The sequence below is a fragment of the Tachypleus tridentatus genome, chromosome 5 (assembly GCF_004210375.1).
Source record: "Tachypleus tridentatus isolate NWPU-2018 chromosome 5, ASM421037v1, whole genome shotgun sequence".
NCBI classification, from domain to species: Eukaryota; Metazoa; Arthropoda; class Merostomata; order Xiphosura; family Limulidae; genus Tachypleus; species Tachypleus tridentatus.
In genome coordinates, this window is record NC_134829.1 from 26,074,959 (window position 1) to 26,098,261 (window position 23,303).

The following is a 23,303-nucleotide window of genomic DNA, read 5'->3' on the forward strand; positions in this document are numbered from 1 at the left end:
CAAACAAAGTTATCGTACAACAGAGACTTGTATTGTTCAACAAATGACAAGACGTCACGATGTCGCAATGAGGATTAATAGGTAGCATTAAAGAACTTCCAAAACGAAAATAATAATTTCTCCAAAATATCTAAGAATTTTGCATCCTGTAGAAACTTTCGTGATCTTTCAAGGATCCAAATGAGTAAACTAGAAATAGTTGTAACGTTGTATTCAAAATCCACGAAATCATTTCACTTGGCAATTGCAGTCCAGATGTAATGGTTCTCCAGTTATTCGTCTTTTAAGTGTTTTTGTAAAACTGCACAATTCTGAACATCCTACTAAAATTATGTGAACTTTTATATATTTTTGCTATGACGTTAAGCACTTATTCTGTGTCTGTATTCTTATGTAAGTGTCTTGTGTGTTTTCTATATAACTCTGAGGGTCACGGGCTCGAATCCCCGTCGCACCAAACATGCTCACCCTTCTAGCCGTGGGAGCGTTATAATGTTACAGGCAGTCCCACTATTCGTTGGTAAAAGAGTAGCCCAAGAGTTGGCGGTGGTTGATGATGACTAGCTGCCTTCCCTCTAGTCTTACACTGCTAAATTAGGGAAGGTTAGAGCAGATAGCCCTCGTGCAGCTTTGCGCGAAATTCAAAAAACAAAACAAAAACAAATATAACGCGTGTATTTTTTTTAATGGATATGAAAATATGAATCCCTTCCAGTAACGTCTTTTTTAAGTATTGTTAGTAGAACGTTTTGTTGAATAGAAAGGATTTGATTTTGCTGAGAATTTTTAAAAGTTACAGATACTTTTCATTTTCCTGAAGTTCTCGGTGCACACAGGTATTTCCATTTTACTAAATGAAGTAATATATATTCAAGTTCAAATGGAATACTTGTTAAATGTGATGATTGAAATTCCTCTGAGGAAATTTAAAGCTGTAGCCAATCCATGTGATAATTTTATAAGTAAAATGTACAGGTTAAAACAGTTTTTGTGGTAATCACGTTTTCTGTACGTGAAAACCCTACACTGATTTAACAAGTATACTTCAAATGAAATTCTATACATTATAATAAAATATTTCACATTTAATATTAATCTCTACAGATGTTGCCGTAAGTGTTTGTTGCTGTTTTTTTTTAAGAATGTTTGAACAAAGCAACACAAGGTCTAACTGTGCATAGCCGTACCTAATTTTGAACTGATAGACTAAAGGGAAGGCAACTAATCAACAACACCAACTGCCAACTCTTGACCTACATTGTTTTATCTAAATGCTGAATTCGACTACGATCATAAAGTACAGAGCGCCTTTTTTTTTCACTAGCGGGACGCTAACTTGGAACTATAAGGTTCACAGAGCAGGAACATTATCCGCTTGGCCACGACTAGCCCAGAAAACAGGGCACCTGCTATTGTTGCTCTTCTTTTGTACATTTTTAGAGGGCAAACCTGACTTACCTGAACTGATAAACAGGCCTAGAATCCGACTTTTGCTACAAATTTTATCTTTCGAAATGCTACAATGTCGTACAGAATTTACCTGTTTATTGTATTTGATATGGCATATAATTTTGTAGTTGGTAAAAGAGTAGCTCAAGAGTTGGCGGTGGGTGGCTAGCGCAGATAGCCCTCGAGTGCCTTTGCGCGAAATTCAAAATAACAAATAATAATTGTGTATATCATAGAGGAAGCTAACATATTCATGAAATGTAGTTATTTAACTCTGTGCTTCTTCTCTTCATTTATTATTATTTTTGATCAACACGACTATCTTCAAGAAGATGAAAGTCAGAACACTTATATTAGTAAAACATTTTTGTAATATTTATAGTTTTCAAGTTTTTTGCTTTTAAACAGAACTTGAGAAGCAAGCGTAAGTCACCATGCGAAACTTGTGTGAAAAACTCAAACGTTGTGGGTTTAAAACTAGTTTCAGTCCAGTTTTTGCTCTATTACAAATACGTGCGTGTTCAGGTAGATCTTTCGTTCAGTATAAGAATTTCATATCCAGGCTGGATCCGTGGTGGCCAAAGTCTCTCTGAAGTGCATATAGTTGTAAACATTAAAGTTTAGGGCTAAGTGTGATAAGTTTTCCTATGTATCTAAAGTAATAAATGAAACAGCATTCTGGAATGCGCATTTCGTTTGGGAATAATTATGTTAGTAAGTCCAGTACGTACAATATCAACTGGAAAAATCAGATATTGTTTTACTTTCATGTTATTTTTGTGCCAGTATTTTAATATTACGCATAAGTTCATTGTATAGGACAACAATTTAAATAATCAGTACATAGTATGTCCTCCTTTGATCTTTGAACTACATAACAACCAGATATGAATTGTACTTTTCTGACTATTAGCCAATATTTCCTTTTTCAACACTATTTTCGAATTAATACCAAATGTTCATTTGGATCTGTATTTTGGACGGTAATTTTATGGCTTTTATAGCATTAGGTTTTTCACCCTTCTTCAAAAATTTGTTATTCAGTATAACACTATCTTTTGGAGCATTATCTTTTGAAAATAGAAGTTAAAGCCAATTAAATATCATTTATTGATAACTGTACGACTAATCCGAATGTGTGTGTGTGTGTTTTATTATAGCAAATCCACATTAAACTATTTGCTGAGCCCACAGAGAGGAATCGAACCCCTGATTTTAGCGTTGTAAATCCGTAGACTTACTGCTGCACTAGCGAGAGGTCTAATCCAAATATTATAATACTAGTGGTCCGGCATGGCCAGCTGGTTAAGACGCTCGACTCGTAATCTTAGGGTCGCGGGTTCGAATCCGCGTCACACCAAACACGGTAGAGCGTTATAATGGTACGATCAATCCCACTATTTGTTTTTATAATAGTAGCCCAAGACTTCACGGTGGGTGGTGATGACTAGTTGCATTCCCTCTAGTCTTACACTGCTAAATTATAGATGGCTAGCGCGGATAGCCCTCGTGTAGCTTTGCGCGAAATTCAGAACAAACAATCGTGTAATACTAGTACAACTCCTTTTAAATAGCAGCATCAGTTTTGACTATAACGCTCCCATGTGGCAGCAAGAAAATAGACACATTGTTATACACATTCCTCGGGTTTATTTGTTTTTCTCACATTTTGCTTCAATTTCTTATAATCACATGTCCACACAAAAGCTCTTCTGAAGTGTTTTGAAAACACAAGCTTTACGTATATCAATTCGTGTTACACTTCTATTCGTTTTCACAGCTGTTTCTGACCACAACACGTGACTATATTTACTTGTAAAACGTTATTAATTTTTACAGATAGGGTCTATCACTGATTCACATTCTGTGCTTATCCCGTATTGTCGCTCTCACTCTCGGAGATATTTTGGGGGTTTAAGTCTGCAAACTTATTGTTGATCCGTTTTCTAAATAAGTTCGGAAATTTATCCAAACTTCAGAACTGTTTGACTTAAAATTAAAATTCATACGTTTAGAATCCTTAGATTTTTCTGACGTCACTATATTTTGTTTTAAAATAAAATGCAAGTTTTATTATTTTTTGTGTGTGTATGTTAAATATTTCTTTTCTTGGTCACCAAAGGTAAAAATTGAAAATAAAATCTGTGACACAGTGCATTCTGTAACTGATCGCACCCTTTGCTATGGACTATAGTTTCACCTATTCGTCTCATCAGCACAGCTAAGGTCAGCAAACCAAAGAAATACCATTAAGTCTCTACGTCACAGATTCTATTTTCCATTTAACCTCCACTGAAAAAGAAAAGAAATCTTTAACATATATATGTATAGTTATAAAACACTTGATTCACTGTGTGTGTATATATATAACAACTAGTCATCACCACCCACCGCCAACTCTTGAGCTACTCTTTTACCAACGAATAGTAGGACAGACCACCACATTATAATTCCCCCTCAGCTTAAAGAGTGAACATCTTTGGTGCGACGGGGATTCGAACCTGTGATTCTCGGATAATGAATCGAGTGCCTTAACCATTTGGCTATGCTAAGCCGACGTTTAAGTAACTCAATTAATACGTATTTGATGTGTCTTAGATCCGGGTTTTATAATGAGAAGTTTATCTTCCTTTAAGGAAGCAGTTCTAAAGAGAGCATGATCGTCTGTAATTCAAGATCAATGACCTTGGATGGACAGAGAAATATGTGGAATCTAGTTTTGAATCAGCAACAACAAATTTATGTTTTTTCGCATCCAGTATAATTCAGCATCCATTCGGTGTCTGTACTTAATATTTAGTCTCCAGGGGGATGGTAGGATTACGGACTTAGAAATTTAAATCCAAAGTTCGATTTCCCCTGGTGGAAAGATCGAAGAAACCAAATGATGCAGCTTTGCACTAAAATCATAAAACAATCAAAAGTAAATATGCATGTCTATCTGTTAAGTGTTTCGCTAAAGCTGAGAAACTTTAAAAAAGCAGTGTGTTTGTTTGTTTGAAGTTAAGCACAAAGCTACACAATGGGCTATCTGTGATCTGCCCACCACAAGTACTGAAAGCCGGATTCTATCATTATAAGCCTGCGACCGACGTGCAAAATATTTTAAATGTTTTTCCAAAGTTTCGATTTGTAATTTCACTGGGATATTAATACTTGGTTTTCTTTATTTCTAATCTTCTAACAACTTAATTGTTTTCATTGTTATGATATTAATAATTAACATACAAAGTAAATTACTTCATGGAGCAATATGTACATACAGTCATGTGAAAAGTTAGGACACCCTGTGAAAGCATGTGTATTTTTGTTACACTTTTGGACATATAGATATTTAATCTCAATTTCAACAATACTGAGGGATTATAGGAATATAACTAAACAAATAACTCTGAAGAAAGGACTTTTCAAGATCTTCTGTAATGTAATTCTACAAAAATGTATATTCTAACAGAGGTAAAAGTTAGGACACCCCCACATATATTCCCACTTAAAATGGATCAACTCACACACAGGTGTATCACACCAGGTGCACATGATTAGTGGATCGTTACTCAGCATTTTGAATGAGGTTTGCCCTATTTAAACCTCAGACATTTAGTTTGGTGTGCTCCTGACTGTTGAAGTGAGAGTGAGCACCATGGTGAGAGTAAAAGAGCTGTCTGAGGCCTTCATAAAGAAAATTGCAGCAGCTTATGAGTCTGGTAAGGGATTTAAAAGATTCCAAACGATTTTGAAATCAGCCATTCCACTATCCGGAAAATAGTCAACAAGTGGAGGGCTTTCAAAACAACTGCCAACATGCCAGGTCTGATCGTCCAAGCAAGTTCACCCCGAGAGCAGACCGCAAGATGCTAAAAGAGGTCTCCAAACACCCTAACATGTCATCACGGGACCTACAGCAGGCTCTGGCTACTGTTGATGTGAAAATGCATGCCTCTACAATCAGAAAGAGACTGCACAAGTTTCACTTGTATGGAAGGTGTGCAAGGAGGAAACCTTTGCTCTCTAAGAGAAACATCAAGGTCGGGCTGAAGTTTGCCAGAGAGAATGTAGACAAAGACCAGGACTTCTGGAATAATGTTCTTTGGACAGATGAGTCCAAAATTGAATTATTTGGACACCAGAACAGAGGACATGTTTGGCGTAAGCCAAATACAGCATTACAGGAAAGAACCTCATACCAACTGTGAAACACGGAGGTGGAGGTGTCATGGTCTGGGGCTGCTTTGCTGCAGCAGGATCTGGACAGCTCACAATCGTAGAATCCACATGAATTCTACTGTGTATCAGAGGGTGCTTGAGGATCATGTGAGACCATCTGTACGATAATTAAAGCTGAAGCGGAACTGGATCCTGCAACACGACAATGACCCAAAATATGCCAGTAAATCCACCAAGGACTGGCTGAAAACTAAGAAATGGAGAGTCCTGGAATGGCCGAATCACAGCCCAGATCTTAATCCCATTGAGATGCTGTGGGGTGACTTGAAACGGGCTGTACATGCAAGAAACCCCTCAAACATCTCACAGCTGAATGAATTCTGCATTTAGGAGTGGGGCAAACTTTCTTCAGACCGATGTCAGAGACTGGTAGATGGCTACAAAGAGCGTCTCACTGCAGTTATTGCAGCCAAAGGGGGTAACACTAGCTATTAGGGGGTAGGGTGTCCTAACTTTTTCCTCAGTTAGAATATGCATTTTTGTAGAATTACATTTACAGAAGATCTTGCAAAGTCCTTTCTTCAGTTTTAATTGTTTAGTTATATTCCTATAATCCCTCAGTATTGTTAAAATTGAGATTAAATATCTATATATCCAAAAATGTTACGAAAATACACAGGCTTTTATAAGGTTGTCCCAACTTTTTCATATGACTATATTATACGTTTGTTATATTGTTTTTTGTCTCAAAGTTCTTTAACGTTTATGCTTGTACGGACGTAATAATAGTGATTTTGTATTAACTGAGCACAAGAGCATGCCAAAACAACTGACATTTTTTTCAGTATTATCCAAAGCAAAACGTTTAATGAATAGCTATACAATAAAAAAGTAGGCATTTTTTTGTTTATTGAATTTCACACAAAACTACTCAAGGGCTATATACACCTGCCGTCCCTAATACCACTCACCACCAACTTTTGAACTGTTCTTTTACCAACACCTAGTGGGATTGACCGTCACATTAGAATGTTCCCACAGCATATTCAGTGATGGGATTCGAACCTGTGGCAAGCAGATTGCCATAACCACCAGACCATACCAAATAACGCAAGAAGAGCTTTTCAAATTATTTTCAGCTGTACGGTACACAAACTTTCTAAGACTATAAGTTCACCTTTATTCATAACCATGAACCGTATTCCTCAACAGTTTGCAGAATCAAAACAGATATCTTGTTTAATCGTCATCACTATACGTTAAAATATCCACTTTTCAGTACACCTGGATATATTTAATGATCATAATGTTGAAGCTATGATTTAGATGTTGTAAAGTTAACATACTAGCTTCTCATAGCATTGTGCAGATAAACTGTAAGACAGATTGGGTACCATAAGTATATAATATGTGATTTCTTATTACAAATTATGAAACTTACTTATGTCAATTTTCTCATATTTAGACAAAAAATTGTCATCATTAACACGTATTTCGATAATACAGAGCCACTTCTTCTCTGATTGATATCTCGCATTAAAACTAATAAAATACTGAATGAAGAAACAGATTTCTCGAATATGTAAAAAAAACACCAAATTGTACGAAAATGTGCTTGGGGTCTGAACAGACCCAAGGGATTGAACAACATCAAACTTTATTTCAGAGCTAAACTAATGCCAAAATTTGGACAAAATGTAAGCAAAACGTATTCTAAGTGAACATAGAGTGTTTCTCATATCTTTTACCAGTCATTTTACAAACACTCATCACACTGTACACTGGGTGTGGAGTGATCAGTCCAGACGTGGTTTTCACATCCTGTACAGGTTTGGTGGACTTTCCTGTCCGTGATTCTTGGGCAAAGATAACATCGTTTTTGTTTTTTGTTGCTGGAACACCTTGAGCGACATGCTGTCGTATGTCAAGCAATCCTAAATCTACAAAAGCAGATTTGACACCTTTCTGCGTTGCACGGGGATTCTGGAGACGTCTCTGAAGTAGGTTATGCGAATTACTCCAATTTGAGAGAGATCTAAATACGTAATCACTATTTATCACAATGGATAACCTCTGTGAGTCCATACACACAATGTAATTAATATCCATGTGATATTAAAAGCAAATAATTATTCGTACAGCTCGTACTGCTATAATTGTCACAAAATATGTTCATGGATGTGCCTAGACTGAAAATAACAAATGGATATTTTAAGTATGTGCAGAGTCATTGAGTCAGTAGAAGCCAGCCAATCATAGCAGCCTTTTGCTATAAGTGTCTCAAAGTGTTGTTAATAAAATATGAATACTACAACCAGATTGTCGATATTCTGGCTTACGTATTTTAAGGTACCTGTTATAGGATGGAATCAGATGTATACAGTCGCAACTTGACTCTCTAACAAATTGTTAGACACAAAACATTTTCTAAGAAAAGCAAACACATGTCATCGGCATTCTTTCTTTTTATTAGAGTCGTGCTTTACCCTATAGCCAAATGACTGACATACAATTATTAGAGGGAATATGGAATCAGATATAGCTCATGTGACACATGTCACCCCGGTGGAGTAGTCATGAATAAGCATTGATAAACATGCAGAAGTTTATGCAGTGCCACATATCGTAGGGACAGCATCCCACGACTATTTTACTATTCATTACTGATGAATTTTCCCTGACTTTAGCCTAATTGGTGCTTCATTTCCTTCAACACATTCACGAAAGAAGGTGAATTGAACAAATGAGGTGACCTACAAGATATCTAGATCCATCAATTGTGTATGAAATACTTTGGGGAAACTTTTTACAACTTGTCAAATGACTCCAGATGCTAAAGTTTTATTCTATTTAGCGCACATTTGCCAAATGCGTTATCTTTAATACATTAATTACAAGAATCGAACCCCAAATTTCAGTGTTTGAAACCAAAAGCTTATCATGGAACCAACACCAAAAGGGAGAAGATGTAGATATTAAAACTTTTCGAGAAGCAGTCGAACTCTAGTTTAGCCATGCAATATTCTTACCTAGCTGCTCTTAATGTTTTTAGTAACCACGCTTTATATAAATGAACAAATTCATAGAATTTTAAAGGGATAAAAAGAGCTTATTAGCCCATCAAAGATGTCCCTTCCATCTTCCATCTATGAACGCTCCTTACTACTCGTGTATTCGTTCAAAGTTTTCTTGAAAACAGAATTTTCTGCCTCCACCACCCTTGAAAGCAGCTCAGTCCGAAAGCTAACCACCCTATTTGAATAGTAATACTGTTTAAACTGCAGACGACTTCTACGCTGCCAAAATTTAAATTTATGACTCTTTGTTGTATTTTTCCACTGCTAAACACAAAATGTTTGATGGATCCATGTAATAAATACCCTTAAAAATCTTAAACACTTCAATCTAATCCACTATGATTCTTCTCCTCTTCAAAAAAAACAAGTTTATGGATTTTATTCTCTCCTCATAGAACAATCCCATCTTTTCAGGTATCATCCCAATGGCTCTTCTCTTAACCTTCTTTTATTAATGTTCTTCTTGAGGAATAGAACCTAAAACTGTACATGTTACTCTAAATTAGAAGACTGGAAGTTAGCTAATGTTAGTCCAACATTTAAAGGAGATTATAAATATTGTCCGAGCACTTGTTATATCTTACATCAGTAGCTGGAAAGGTTTTGGAAAGTGTGATTAAAGATACATTGCAACGTCACTTAAAGCAGTTTTATACTAATGTGAAATTTCATGAAATATAAAAGTTCTACAAAGGTTCATTTATGAGTGAAGGTTTATTTACTAATCATTTGCAATTCAGATGACATGATAGATCAGAAAATCCAGTCGCGCAAAACTGGACTGGATGGAATATATGGCATGACTCTAGTATAGTAGTTTTGCCTTACCTTAGGACAGATATTATAAATCCAGTCATATTTCAACTGTTTTATGCAGTGTGCGTAAACCATTGCTTTAGTTCGTCTGCTTCTTCTTGATGCAACGCGGTGACAAGAGTTCTCGAAATTTCGTATGTTTTCTCTTTGATACATAAATACTTGGTACAGCATGGTTAGAAGTGTCCCCATACTTTATTATAATTAATTTGTCTCAGTTTTCTTGGTTTAGCACAATAACAAATGTCTCTAAAACATCGTATGTCTGCCTTATATTTTAGTTGGGTGCCAACAAGTACCTCCTGCTCTTTTGTTGTTGTTGTTTGGTTGGTTGTTTCTGATATATATCAAGTATCTCGATGTTCTTTAATGAAGCATTTTAGGGTCAGGTTTTTGTTTATCAGGTTCAACACGAACAAAAAATTAATTGTTGTCAAATATTCTATTAGTGTTGTAAAAATTATTGTTTCCATACCCAAAACACAACAATAAATATGGAGTGTCATATTCCAACAGTGTTGCAAACATCATTGTTCTCTCATATTAGATAACACCAGTCATGTTAAATAAGACCAGTCTTAAAATATTTTAAACATTAAATTTTGAGCAATTAGTCTATCACGTGATTAATTCAATAATGAGACAATTCAATGTCATCATTTGAAGTAATAAAGATTATACAGTGGAGCGCCATTAAGCCGTGGACCAGTAAACCGCGAAATCGCTTAAGCCGCTGTATCAAGTCTTGTCCCAAAATTTTTGATGTATTAAATCTACTACCTGGCTTTTTAAAGTTTCTCACACTCTTCTTGTCGTTGACACTGACATGACAAAAATTTAATAATTTATGCAACTGCGCAATATCGCTACCACGAGATTTAAAATGGCGGCCCGCATGTAACACGGGAAGACGAAATTTTACAGGGAAAAGCGAACCATCGCAATGCATTGGTCGTTTGTGTTAAAACGGCACTTGTCAATTGTATCTGAATAGTCTATACATTAATATTATAATGATCTCGCAATGGCCCGGATGAGGCTCCTCGGCAAAGCTGTTGGCGACTTCGGCTTTTCAGTCACAAAGGTTTAAGCCGCGGACCACTTATGCAGCGGTTAAGTAGGTTGACCCCCCAAATACCGCGGCTTAACGGCGCTTCACTGTACAAAGAAACAGTTTGTATGACAATGTTTTTAGTGCTTTATTTTGGATGTACGAGTGCTTCTAACTTGTGTTTAATGTTTTATTTTGAATGTACGAGTGCCTCTACTAACTTGTGTTTTTAGTGTTTAACACTACTTTCATCTAATATTAATTTTGTTTATAAAACCAAGAAAAATTCCTTCAATAAAATCCCAAAAGAGGAGTTTCAACTGAATGGACACACAATCAAAATTTTCATAATTTATTTTAAGAACAAATTACAAAAGGTATTTATAAGTAATTCAAAGTATAAGTAATTTGTTTGGGATATCATTTAAATAATTCCAATTTGTTTTCAGGATTTCACTTGTTAAGGACAAATCTTCCAGAGGTCAGCAAGCTCAAAGTATCTGGAAACCCGCTTCAGGATACACCCCAGAGGTCCAAATCTCTCTACTGCCCGTCAGTAAGTGCCTCACGTGATAACATCTCGGATAATCCTGGAATCCAGAAAGGTGTAGAAAGTCCCGCTGTCGAGGGTTTGACTCTTAACATTGATGAATTTAGTGCCAAAACACCTCAAGGATCTCAAGCCCCAACCCCAGCACCTGAGCCTTACCAAGGGGGACGGAAACATTCTAGTTTCCTTGACCCCCCGAGTGGTGAACCACTAAATTGTACTCCTCAGGGGTCATTCCGCCGGGCTAAAGAACCCAACCCACCGGATAGTGAAAGAAGTTATACCTTCCAGCACGCCCTTGCCGAACATTTTGATCATTATCGGTCCAATCCCAGCAATTCTCGATCTCGAGCTAAGCATTCCCGTAAAACAACCAATCCCCCTACTATAATCCTCGCCCCTCTTCGCCAGCGCCAAGACTGCACCCCTGATTCGGGAGTGTCTGAGACGATGGACGGTGAGGAACAGTCTCCGGGCCGTGTGCCTCGTCGCTCCACTCTACCAAACCTATATGCCGAAAACTTCCAAGCGGAAGCATATCTCGCGGAGGGTGATGGAGAGGAAGGCCAGCAACCAAATAATGCTGGACCTCTCAAACGGAAGAAAAGCCTGCCTAATGTTGAGTCTCTCGTTGAAAAGACCTATGTTATGTCCAGGGAGGAGGTGGCCGAATTGAGCTCTCAACGACGCGAGGAAATCCGTAGAAGCCAAGAAGAAGCTGAAAGGCTCCGAGCAAATCCCCTGTTGTACTTGTTTAATCCTGATTTGAGGGTAAGCTTTCTACCTTTAAAACACTGCCTCGAAATTATATTAAACAGCATAAAAAATCTAGATGTCGTTTCTAATGTAAAATATGTCTTCAGTGAAACCTACACTTGAGCTTTAGTTTCTGCACACTGCCTCAGTTAGTTTTTATAATCTCTGTGCGTGTATATAATTATTCTTATATACGCAGTCTAGCACCTAAAGGGAACAAACACAGAATAATAATAATATAGAACAGAATCATAAACATTTTCAAAGCCCATTTGCCTCTTTTTTTTTCAATATATAATGAAATTATCATTTTCATGAAAGAATATTCTGATTGGAGAAAGAAAAATATTGTTGTATTTGTGCTACTGATTTTAAAGCCGGTATGTTTAAAACATTTCTCAATTGTAAAGAGAATTGATTATAATGGAGAAATTACTTACTATTTCCTCACTATAATTAGCTGCAGAATCAAAATAGGTTGGTCATACGTCATCACTTTAATGACTTAAACAGTCAAATGTATATACGTTCTTGTTGCAATTGACCACACATATGGAATCAACCAACCATCTCTTCGATGCAACTAGAACCACAATCAAAATATTCCATTGTTAACTAAAGTGTGTTCAGCTACGCAATGAGATCAGTGTAGTTGTTCTCCCAGTGTAACCATTTCTACTGTTACATCTGATGTGATTTCTTACACGCTGTTTCCGAAAGTGTTTTTAAATTAAAAATAGCTTCTCCTTACCCATTCATGATGTAACTCTCGACTAATATTTCAAATTGTATTTTTTTACTGTTTAACTTCTTACCTTTCAGATTTAATATTTAAAGTTATATTATTACGATAGAGAGTCTTAATCGAGCTATAACATTATTCATCTTTGTTCACAGGAACTGTTTTTTCTTAAGCATTTTTTATATATTCTTACTTTCATATCTTATTTTGCTTTTTATGTTATGTTGCTCCGTATCACAAATTGTTCTTTCTAATATTACACATCTTCGAAGCAGTACGTAGAAATCTATGGTAATGGAAGAGCGCTTAGATGTATTTCTGCTTTACGTCATTGTGTGTAGCAGTATTGATTTAGAAGCTCTTTTGGCGCGGTTCTACGGCAAAACGTTACCAATAGCTACTGAGAGCGTTTACTACACACATGTTCCCCACCCTGATATCACGAACACGAGATAGTCCTTGTACATACGTTGCCAGCAATACGATCCCCAACACGTACATATCTTGGCCAAATTAGTCCATCTCTTAAGCCTTGTGCCAGCACGTACAACGAGTCTTCTTTCTCGTAATAGCACCGCCATCGGTTAAGAAATGCAGCCTTGATACACTATTGAAAGTGCTGGGTGGACTAGGTTTTTATTGATATAAACAGCTTTATTTCCACAGCGTTTATACAGAAAATATAACACATTATCCAATTCGTCCTGGTTTCTGACACCACTTGAGAATTCTTACTTTACTGGTTAGTTATACATCGATTGCGTTAAGTTACGAAAACGGCGAAAGTTCAGTTACTATAGTGCCATCTAACGGTTCCTATGCTCTTTACTTGGATAGCTTCCAAGACATAAATACGATTCAAAAGATGACCTTAATCACTTAAGAAGTTAGCAATTATTCTCAATTATTATTACAGCTGCCAAATGAGCTCTATCAGCCTTCCACTGTGAACCTATTTAAATCTTACATTGTAATTTCTCGCATATATATGTGGCTCAGTGGTAAGTCTGCAGGCTTACGACGTTGACAATTAGGATTTCGATAACTGGAGTGAGCAAAGAACGGATAGCCCATTATGTAAGTTTACACTTAACAGTAACCAAACCTCACTTATATTCTGACAGAGAATGATCATACTTTAAAATAAATGGTGTAGTTCGATTCAGTCTTTTATTGCTACTGGCATCTTTTACTATATTAGTAATTTTGTTTTTGTTGTTGTTCTTTTTTGGAATTTTAGAACAAAGCCACTAGAGGGCTATTTGCGTTACCCATTCCTAATTTAGCAGTAATACAATAGAGAAACTGGAACGATAAAACGAGCAGCTGGATTAGCCGATACATTATAAAACTCTGGCGGCTAAAAGCACGAGCGTGCTCGATAACAGGGATTTAAACGTGTGACCCCAGATTACGAACCGAGCGCTCTAATCCCTAAGCCATGCCAGGCTATATTAATAAGAGACATTTAATAGTTAATTCAAACATTCACCTCTTAGATCTTAATCACCAGTATATAAAACATTTGTAGAACACTTATGACTGTTTCAGATATATATAGAGCAAAAAACTTTAAAAGACAACCCAAGTGATGATACATAAATAAATAAATAAATAAGAAAGAGACGACTTGCAAATTTTCTGTTTCATTCAAGTTTAAAAATAAAAAAATGAATAATACATTTGCTGTGTCACTTGACTGCTTCTCAGTTTATTAAAGTAATTAATAGTAATAATAAGGCCCGGCATGGCCAGGTGGTCAAGGCACTCGACTCGATATCCGAGGGTCGTGGGTTCGATTCCCTGTCACACCAAACATACACGCCCTTTCAGCCGTGAAGGCATTATAATTCGTTGGTAAAAGAGTAACCCAAGAGTTGGCGGTGGGTGGTGATGACTAGCTGCCTTCCCTCTAGTCTTACACTGCTAAATTAGGGACGGCTAGCGCGGATAGCCCTCGAGTAGCTTTGTGCGAAATTCAAACCAAACAAAATAGTAATTATAAAGTAATCAAAAGTAAGTCTTAATTGCAAAGGTATATAAATTTCAGTTTTGTAACCTCAAAATAAACTACTAAGAATCGAAATAATTAATTAAATGAAAATCTAAATATAATAACATACATTTCTATAAATTAACAGTGACATAATTTCATTTTTATAATCTTAAAAAAATTACTAACGTTTAAAATAGTTAATTAGATAAAAACGTAAATATAATAATATAAAACAGATTTCTCTCAGTTAAGCTCATTTAGCTGAAAGTAATATTTATCAGATTAGCAGAATGAGAAATTGAAACTATGTAATTATCTTAATTAATCATAATATTTTATGGTACAGTTATCAATGTGGTACAGTGTAATATGCGGTACAAATCTATCTTTACTCTTCCTCTGTAGGATTGGTTGTCTCGTCAACAACTCGTCATGATCGTCCTTTTCATCAACATTAGTTTGGCCATTATGTTCTTCAAACTTTTAACCTAACCTCTAACATGACTGTCAGCTTGGCCACCTTTGAGAGTGCCACCTTGGCATCTCCTGGAAAGCCTTTACTGTCCTGTGGAAACTGTCAAGTTGGAGATCTACCTTTCCTCTCAAAGTTGTCGATTTTGTGACCTAATGCAAACTGTGTACTGTTTTGGAAAAAAGTGATATGCTTTGTGGTGTTGGATGAACTAAACTGTTTGAAATGAGACCGCATCTGATTCTTAGATTCTGTTATAAATGATAGAACACCTGGAAAAGAAACAGCTAGAAATTACACAGTTTGGTCAGAGATGTAGCGGAAAGACCAAAAGAAAGAAATTGCACAGTTTTAAAGAAAGATGTTTATGAGTTAAACTGTGTTTAACACCTATTGAATATGAATGTGAGAAGTCAGATTAGTTTGAGTATTTACAAATGTGTGGGATAAGACGTAGTTTCCACTTAGAATCTAATCGTATCCATATGTATAGGTTGAAATGCGTTACCACCAGTGAATATGAATTGTAGTATAAAAGGTTGTGAGTTAAACCGATTATCGAAAGTTGTTTACAGGAAACTGTGTTAAGTCGTAATTCCTTATTAATACATAATATGGTTTACGAGTCTGTATGTCATACCATGCCTTCCTATGGGATTCAAGTGTCTGCGTTAAGCCTTAAAATTAGATGAATGTGGAACAACGTTCACAAGCTCTTGACTAAACCCTCTCAATATATAAAGAATGTGGTATGTTAGTTTGAAGCTTAGACTCCAAATCCTACCTCCTTAAACTGTGGTGTAAGAACCTGATTCTACTCTCATTAGAAGACTTTAAGCTAATTGTGAGAAATGATGGACGATAATCATGATGACCGGAGCTCAGTAACTGAATCATAAATCAGATAAGCCTTCATCTAGTCAAATCTCAGTCAGATTTACAGAAAAAGAGTAGACTTGTCATAAAATAGTTATTAGTTTGTTTATTTTTGTTGATGTAAAAGGTAAACCTAATAGAACGTTTTCAGCTATAAACCCCACATTAGCTAATCACGTGCCCGGGTTCAAAGAGTTCATTGATACAGAGTGCTTACTTATCAAGAGTTAGAACCATGTGGTTCTATACACTCTGACTCGATTATACGTAATGCATCTCTAGTTCATTATTGTCTGTGATCGGACTCAGAAAGTATCTTCAACGTGTGTTGAAAGGGTGGGTGTCACAAGAACTAACCACCTTTCTCCATCTTGTCAGGTTCGACCCCGGGAATAATTTTCTAGGCTTATTTATACTGTACGCTTAAGAAGTCCTGAGGAATGTTCATGGACCAGTCATGCAGAGATATACCACAGCTTAGGTTTTATACTTTATAATTCAAGTTATTTATTATACTTTATTATTCATTAATTTCAAATTTTAAGTTCTCAGATAATTTACATTTCTAAACGTTAAAAAAATCTATAATACGCTCAAACTAAAATTTACCTACGGCATTAAAAAGCATTTTATTATTCGTAAACGGTGCATCGTACTCAGTAAAACATAGTATGAAAGAAGAACATGGTTTTCGTCATAGTAAACATGTTTTTTGTTCTCGCTGCTATTTCGTTTTGCTTTGTTTTGTATAAATAGATCAAAACAAGCTTTTGAGAAAGACGCCTTCTAGTGAGCTTCGATCACAGAAGAATTATGGAGTTTTTTTGGTAACTTGACAGAAAGGGTCATGAATATTGTAAACTGGTTTTAAAGCTATTTATTCTTTCATACATCCAGCCATAAAGCGAAAAGATTTTTTTTTTTAATTTACAATGAATTACGTTATTTTTAATAACATTAATATTGGTAGAGAAAAGCTAATGTAATCAACCACATATCGTATTATATCGTGGATAAACAACATATTTACATATTTGTAAACATAACCATAAAACTTCGATATTTTAATAAAGATTACAAAGAGAATAAAGGCAATGTAGTTCAAATTACGTATTAATGGCATTATAGAAAAAAATGGATAAAATGGCCAACAAATTAATAGTTATCAGTTGGTTCGTTTCTGTTCTGCACTGTAGGATGATATAGCTAATAAAACTTGTTTCTGTATTATTTCAAGTTATTTTACTTGTTTCATTTGAACGCATCACGACGAAGGACAGGTGATGCTTCGAAAAGTAGTTAGAAAAGAAATTATTAAATTTTAACCTTAGTGTAAATATTATTTTTCATTGCCACATTCATAGCTTCTATTTTGGGTCGCTTCGTACAGATATAATCATAAAAACTAACACATTTTATTTTATCATGCACAAAGCTACACAAAGGGCTACCTGTGCTGTGCCCACTACGGGTATTAAAACCCGGTATTTAGCAGTATAAGCCTGCAGATATACCACTGTTCCACTGGGATGTAAGCTAGCAATTATCAAAGCACTTCTCTCTTAATGCCCTTATAACCAAATCCAGATATATTTTCAAAAAAAATCAACAATAGTTAATGAGATCAACATTCGCGGACGAATGCAGTATGTCTCCTCCACGCAATCCAAACTTGCCCAGTTTTGACACCAGAAAATATAAAATAGTCTATATTAATACTTGGGACCTGGAAGAATGTGTTGGGGTTGGTTAACATATATATGAATAGTTTACGAAAATCTTAAATTGTGTTTTCTTGCTGAAAAATTAGGAAACGGACAAAAAATACAAAATTTTCTGTATTCCTGTTTAGGACCTGTAAATATATATATATATATATATATATATATATGTGTGTGTGTGTGTGTGTGTGTGTGTATTTGCGCCAAATACCCTAGGGAGGGGGGTTAGGGTGCTTGAGTCGAAAGCTGAAGGTCGCGGGTTCGAATCTCCGTCCCACCAAACATATTCACCTTTTTAGCTGTGAAGGCATTTCGACGTGATGGTTAGTCCCACTATTTGTTGTTAAAAGTGTAGCCCAAGAATTGACGGTTGGTGGTGATGACTAGTTACCTTCCCTCTAGTCTATCATTGCTAAATTAAGGACGGTTAGCACAGTGAGCTCTGTTGTAGCTTAACACGAAATTCAGAACAAACCAAAGTAAATTCCGTATTAATTGATCACAATTCAGTGGAGTAATTATAAAAAATCCTTAAATAATGTTTTTATGTCATCTTATAATTACTAAAAATAGGCGAGCCCACTATTTTTATTTGTCAATGTTTGGGATCTGTAGAAAAGTACTTTTGTACTAAATCCCTTGTAAAATGGTCAAACTACAATGGTCGAATAACACTGCACAACAAGGTTTTTGCTTTTTGAACACTGTTGTGTTGAGTGTTCCTCATATATTTTTGGCTGCTGATTAGGAAAATCACATCCAAATTTGCCCATCACGTACCGAAATCTTCAGTTTTGTCATGTTTTTTCTTATATTTGTATCCAAAATTTTTCGTTTCTGTAAGAGACCTATGAACAATGTTTTGTGCAGTCTGGGCATGTCCAGGCATGAAATCAGGCCAGGTTGGAAGCTGTTCTGTGGAAGTATGCAGCCCGAGCATGTCTGGGCAGGCCGGAGCCAGCTTAACACTGTCTCAGCAGGCTATAAAAGTGGCTTGCATACACAGTTGCTGCTCATTGGATTAATATAGACCATATAGTGTGTACGTATTGTTTCAAAATATAGCATTGCCTCAATAGCACTGTAACAAGTAAGTTAGATGGTATAGATGTTTTACAGGACAATTGATGTCGGTCAGTATGTCTCGTCAATGTTGTAACAGCCGCGATACATTCTGTTATATTTGTGGCGAGTATACGCTTGTTCATCAGAGACGCTCAATGACTGCTCTTGTGAAGAAAGCATATCATCTGTACTTCGGCTGTAAAATTGGTGATCAAGACCAGGAATTGGCGCCTCACATTTGTTGTGCGACATATACTGTCTGAGAGCTTGGCTCAGAGGCACTCGAAAGATAATGCCGTTTGCTGTCCCGATGATATGGCGAGAACAGAAAGATCATGTGATGGACCGTTACTTCTGTTTGACTAATATGTCTGGTTTCTCTGCCAAAAACAAGAAGTCAATTGAATACCCTAATCTGCCTTCAGCATTGAGACCCGTGCCACATGACGACAGTCTTCCAATTCCAAAACCGCCAGAGGAATGGATTTTAGACGAACTAGATGAAGAAACTGCAATGCAGGGAACTGGCAGTGACATTGATCAGGATTTTGAACCGTGCTCCTCAGGCAATCCACACCTCATAACACAGTCAGAATTAAACGATCTGATCAGAGATTTGGGTCTGTCAAAAGCAAAAGCCGAGTTGCTGGGTCGAGACTGCAGGAATGGTGTTTGCTGTCACCAGGTACGAAAATTTCTCTTTTTTAGAAGCCACCAAAATGATATAACCAAATTCTTTGCACAAGTTGACAGTCTCTGTTTCTGTGTTGACATCGAAGGATTGTTCTCTGCTTTGGGTTGTGACCACGACCCGCAAGAATGGCGTCTCTTTATTGATTAATCAATGTTAAGCCTCAAAGTTGTTCTGTTACACAATGACAACGTTCACCCTTCAATACCTTTTGGCTATACAGCACACATAAAAGAAACCTACGAGAACATGGAAATATTGCTGAAGCACATCCAGTACAGCAAGTACAACTTGAATATCTGTGGACATCTGAAAGTCGTTGCTCTGTTACTGGGACTGCAGCTCGGCTATACAAAGTACTGTTGTTTCATTTGTGAATGTGACAGTCGTGCGAAAAAGTCACATTATTCTAGACACAGCTGGCCACTCCGTAAAAAGTTAGTTCCAGGACAGAAAAATGTGACGCATGAACCGCTTCTCGACCCGGCAAAGATATTTTTGCCTCCTCTTCACATAAAATTGGGACTTGTAAAGAATTTCGTGAAAGCAATGAACAAAGAAGGCGAAGGTTTTCTTTATTTTAGACAGATGTTCCCAAGAATAACTGAGGCCAAGATCAAAGAGGGCATTTTTGTTGGCCCTCAGATCAGACATGTTATGAGTGACTAGCGGTTCGAAGATCTGTTAGTTGAGACGGAAACGATTGCCTGGAAAGCCTTCAAAGACGTTGTTGACAATTTTCTTGGCAATTACAGAGCTTTACATTACATTCAGCTGGTAGACAAACTTATCAAAGCATACAAAACAATGAAGTGCAACATGTCACTCAAGATCACGTAGGATCTTCCACTCACACTTGGACTTCTTCCCCGCAAATCTCGGTGCTGTCAGTGACGAACACGGTGAAAGATTTCACCAGGACATTGCTAAAATGGAAAAATGATATCAGGGCAACTGGAATCCGTTAATGCTTTCTGACTACTGTTGGACACTGCAACGTGATGCACCGGACATTGAATACAAACGAAAATCAGGAGCAAAACACTTTTAATTATGTTGAACGTGATAACGTATTAGAAACATAAACGCAATTAAATACGTTATTGCCGGTAAACAGTTAACTGTCTATTTCTCAGCGTTCCTACGTGATGAAGCAAAACCAAAACTATGTTTGTGCATACCCACCAGGTACCTGTCAGAATCAGCAAAAACTTTCCAGGAAGCAAAATTAAAAAAAAAAAAATTGTTGTGCAGTGTAATTGACCAAATGCCCAAGCATTATGCTTTGAGTCTCCTAAAAAACTGAAAATTGAAAAAATCCAATTTTTTGCATGTCAATGTGTTGGGCGCAGAAACATTTATATGTATACCAACTTTTATTTTGATTGCTGTAAACACGACCATACAGGAACCCAAAAATATATTTTTGGGATAGTTTCAACAATGACCTCATAAATCCTTAAAAAGACCTAAAAGAAAAAAAGTCTTTTAAAGTACTGGATCAAGGTATAACCTTACCAAGTTTCAAGTCTATCCACCGAGAAGCGAAATAATGGTGGTTGATTAAAAAGTGTTTAAAAGAATAAGAAACATTATAAAAATATTATGTCTCTTTGTGGAAACATAGATATCTACACTCCTGCCCTCTCAAAACTAAAAAGCAAGTTACAAAATACTTTTTGTGAATTTAATGAAAAATTCTGAATTTTTCTCTGATCGTTACTACAGTACCAGTACATCAGCAGACATTTCTTATCAACCACAAAACAAACAAACAAAAGGTGCCAAGAAAGAGATATAGAATTTATCACCGTAAGACTGGGTCACAAGAGTATTTCCAAACTCGATAAAAACTCTGATACTTTACTTGAATATTATATAAATATATTGACAGTATTATTTTTTAGTTAGCTATACTAAATTCAAGAGTCACCTTCCATAAATAACTTTTGTTTGTTTGGCACTGAGCACAAAACTAAACAATGGGGTAACTGTGCATTTCTCACCAAGATTATTGAAACCAGGTTTCTAGCAGTGTAAGTCAGTAGACCTGCTGCTGTGCCACTAGGAGGCCCATGAATAAAAAATAATGGTAGTATACTTTTTATAAACAAGAAATCATAAGACGTAGTCGCAGAATACTTTACCTAAACCAAAAAAAAATGGCGTTCGTCTCTTTTCATCATCATCATGAAAAGGTGATATAACAAAGTATTTATTTTTATTGTCATAAAAAAATACCTCTTCTTTATCAACACAAGTCACAAGCCAATCATTTACATGTAATACATATCAGTATTCGTCTAGTCTCATCTCCAAAGTGATGGATTCGATATAATAATGTTCCAATGGCTCAACGGTAACGCTACAAGCTTAAGACACTAAAATTCTAGTTTCAATACCCTTGGCACAACGGTATGTCTGTAGACTCACACCGCTAAAAACCGGGTTTCGATACCTGTGGTAAGCAGATCACAGATAGCCCATTGTGTATCTCTGTGCTTAATTATAAACAAGCAAACAATTGAATACAGCTCATTGTGTAGTTTTGTGCTTTACATAAACCATTTAATAATCTACACCTAACATTTTATCGAAACTGAACACCGAAAAATCTACTCTACTACAAAACTTAAAACCAATTTGTTTATTTTCTAATAAACCAGTGTAATCATTTCAGTATCACCATGTGTCACTCTGTTGGTTACCTTAACATCTTCAAATGCCATAGTATTCCTAGGTTCAAAACCTCAAAGCATTCCTAGCATTTTAAATTTAATATGAACGACTGGTACTACAAGTATACAGTTTAAATATCACTACATGAAATCATATTCCTAATTCAGATTTTTCCCCAACTTCTGTATCATTTCGTGTCATTACAGATTTCACTTCCGCATCACAATGCTATACTGAAGAACATATTTCAATGCCCATATTTGTCTCCAAATGAATAAGTTCAGTATCGTCTTAAATAAGTAATATTTGTGCCAATCTTAAAAATAGCAGTTTGGTTTTGGAACAAAAATAATTTCAAATTTAATAATGCTAATGTTTGCTGACTTTTGATTTATTACTAGTTAATATTTATAGTCTGTTTTCTACTCACACTATGGATTTTCGAGAAAATCAGTGAAGAAGCAGCATGTGTTAGTACCTATCGGAGCAAATAAAAATGTTTTAAACTGAAAGAGTGTGTCACAGTCCAAAGAGTCGCTTTAGATTTCATTATTTGTATATACATTAGGAAGCTAATAAATTAGTTTCTGTTTAGAGTTTTATGCTGATAGTAACATAGGCGACACGCCTTAACTAGCTATATATTTTGGGCATGTCCATTGAGCCACCATATTGTTGCGGTCAAATTCAGCGTCACCAATGGTACACAAATTCATGTTTGTGATTTTTGAAGTCTGAAATTTATTAAATTTTGTTGCTAATATATTTATTATATCTCGAATGGGTTGTAAATAAAGACACGTGAATATCAGTCAAATTGTTTTCATTTATTCTGATCATTTTAAAGTGTTAAACTAGGTATTATTTCTGATATGTATCTATATCTCAAGTCACAAAACTACTAATTGTACCACGATTTACCTTTACAAATACGTTTGAAAATAATCACATATTACCACAAAATAAAATTGTTTCGTACATTTTGATAATTAGTTTAAGCGTCAGTGTCTTCTTTTCAATGATTTCCATGTTTCTCTGTTTAACGGCGTGACACTAGAGTGACGTTTCACTTTCGCATTTAAACGTTTTTTTTTTCTTAAAGGTGATATGCATGTAACATGATAATCTTTTGTTATTCGTTTATAGCAAAGCTGCTAAAGCCATTTGCTACAGTCCATGATTTTGACTGCCAAAGATT

General features: G+C 35.9%; 1 protein-coding gene across 1 annotated transcript in view; it reads left to right on the plus strand.

The window, feature by feature from the left end:
* Positions 1–17,179, plus strand: part of LOC143250768 (junctophilin-1-like) — a 63,210-nt gene extending 46,031 nt beyond the window's left edge. The window contains exons 5-6 of the mRNA XM_076501732.1: positions 11,007–11,878; positions 15,007–17,179. Coding sequence (XP_076357847.1) covers positions 11,007–11,878; positions 15,007–15,093 — 959 coding nt within the window. The 3' untranslated portion in view covers positions 15,094–17,179. The remainder of the gene's footprint in view (positions 1–11,006; positions 11,879–15,006) is intronic.
* The last annotated feature ends 6,124 nt before the right edge of the window (positions 17,180–23,303 follow it).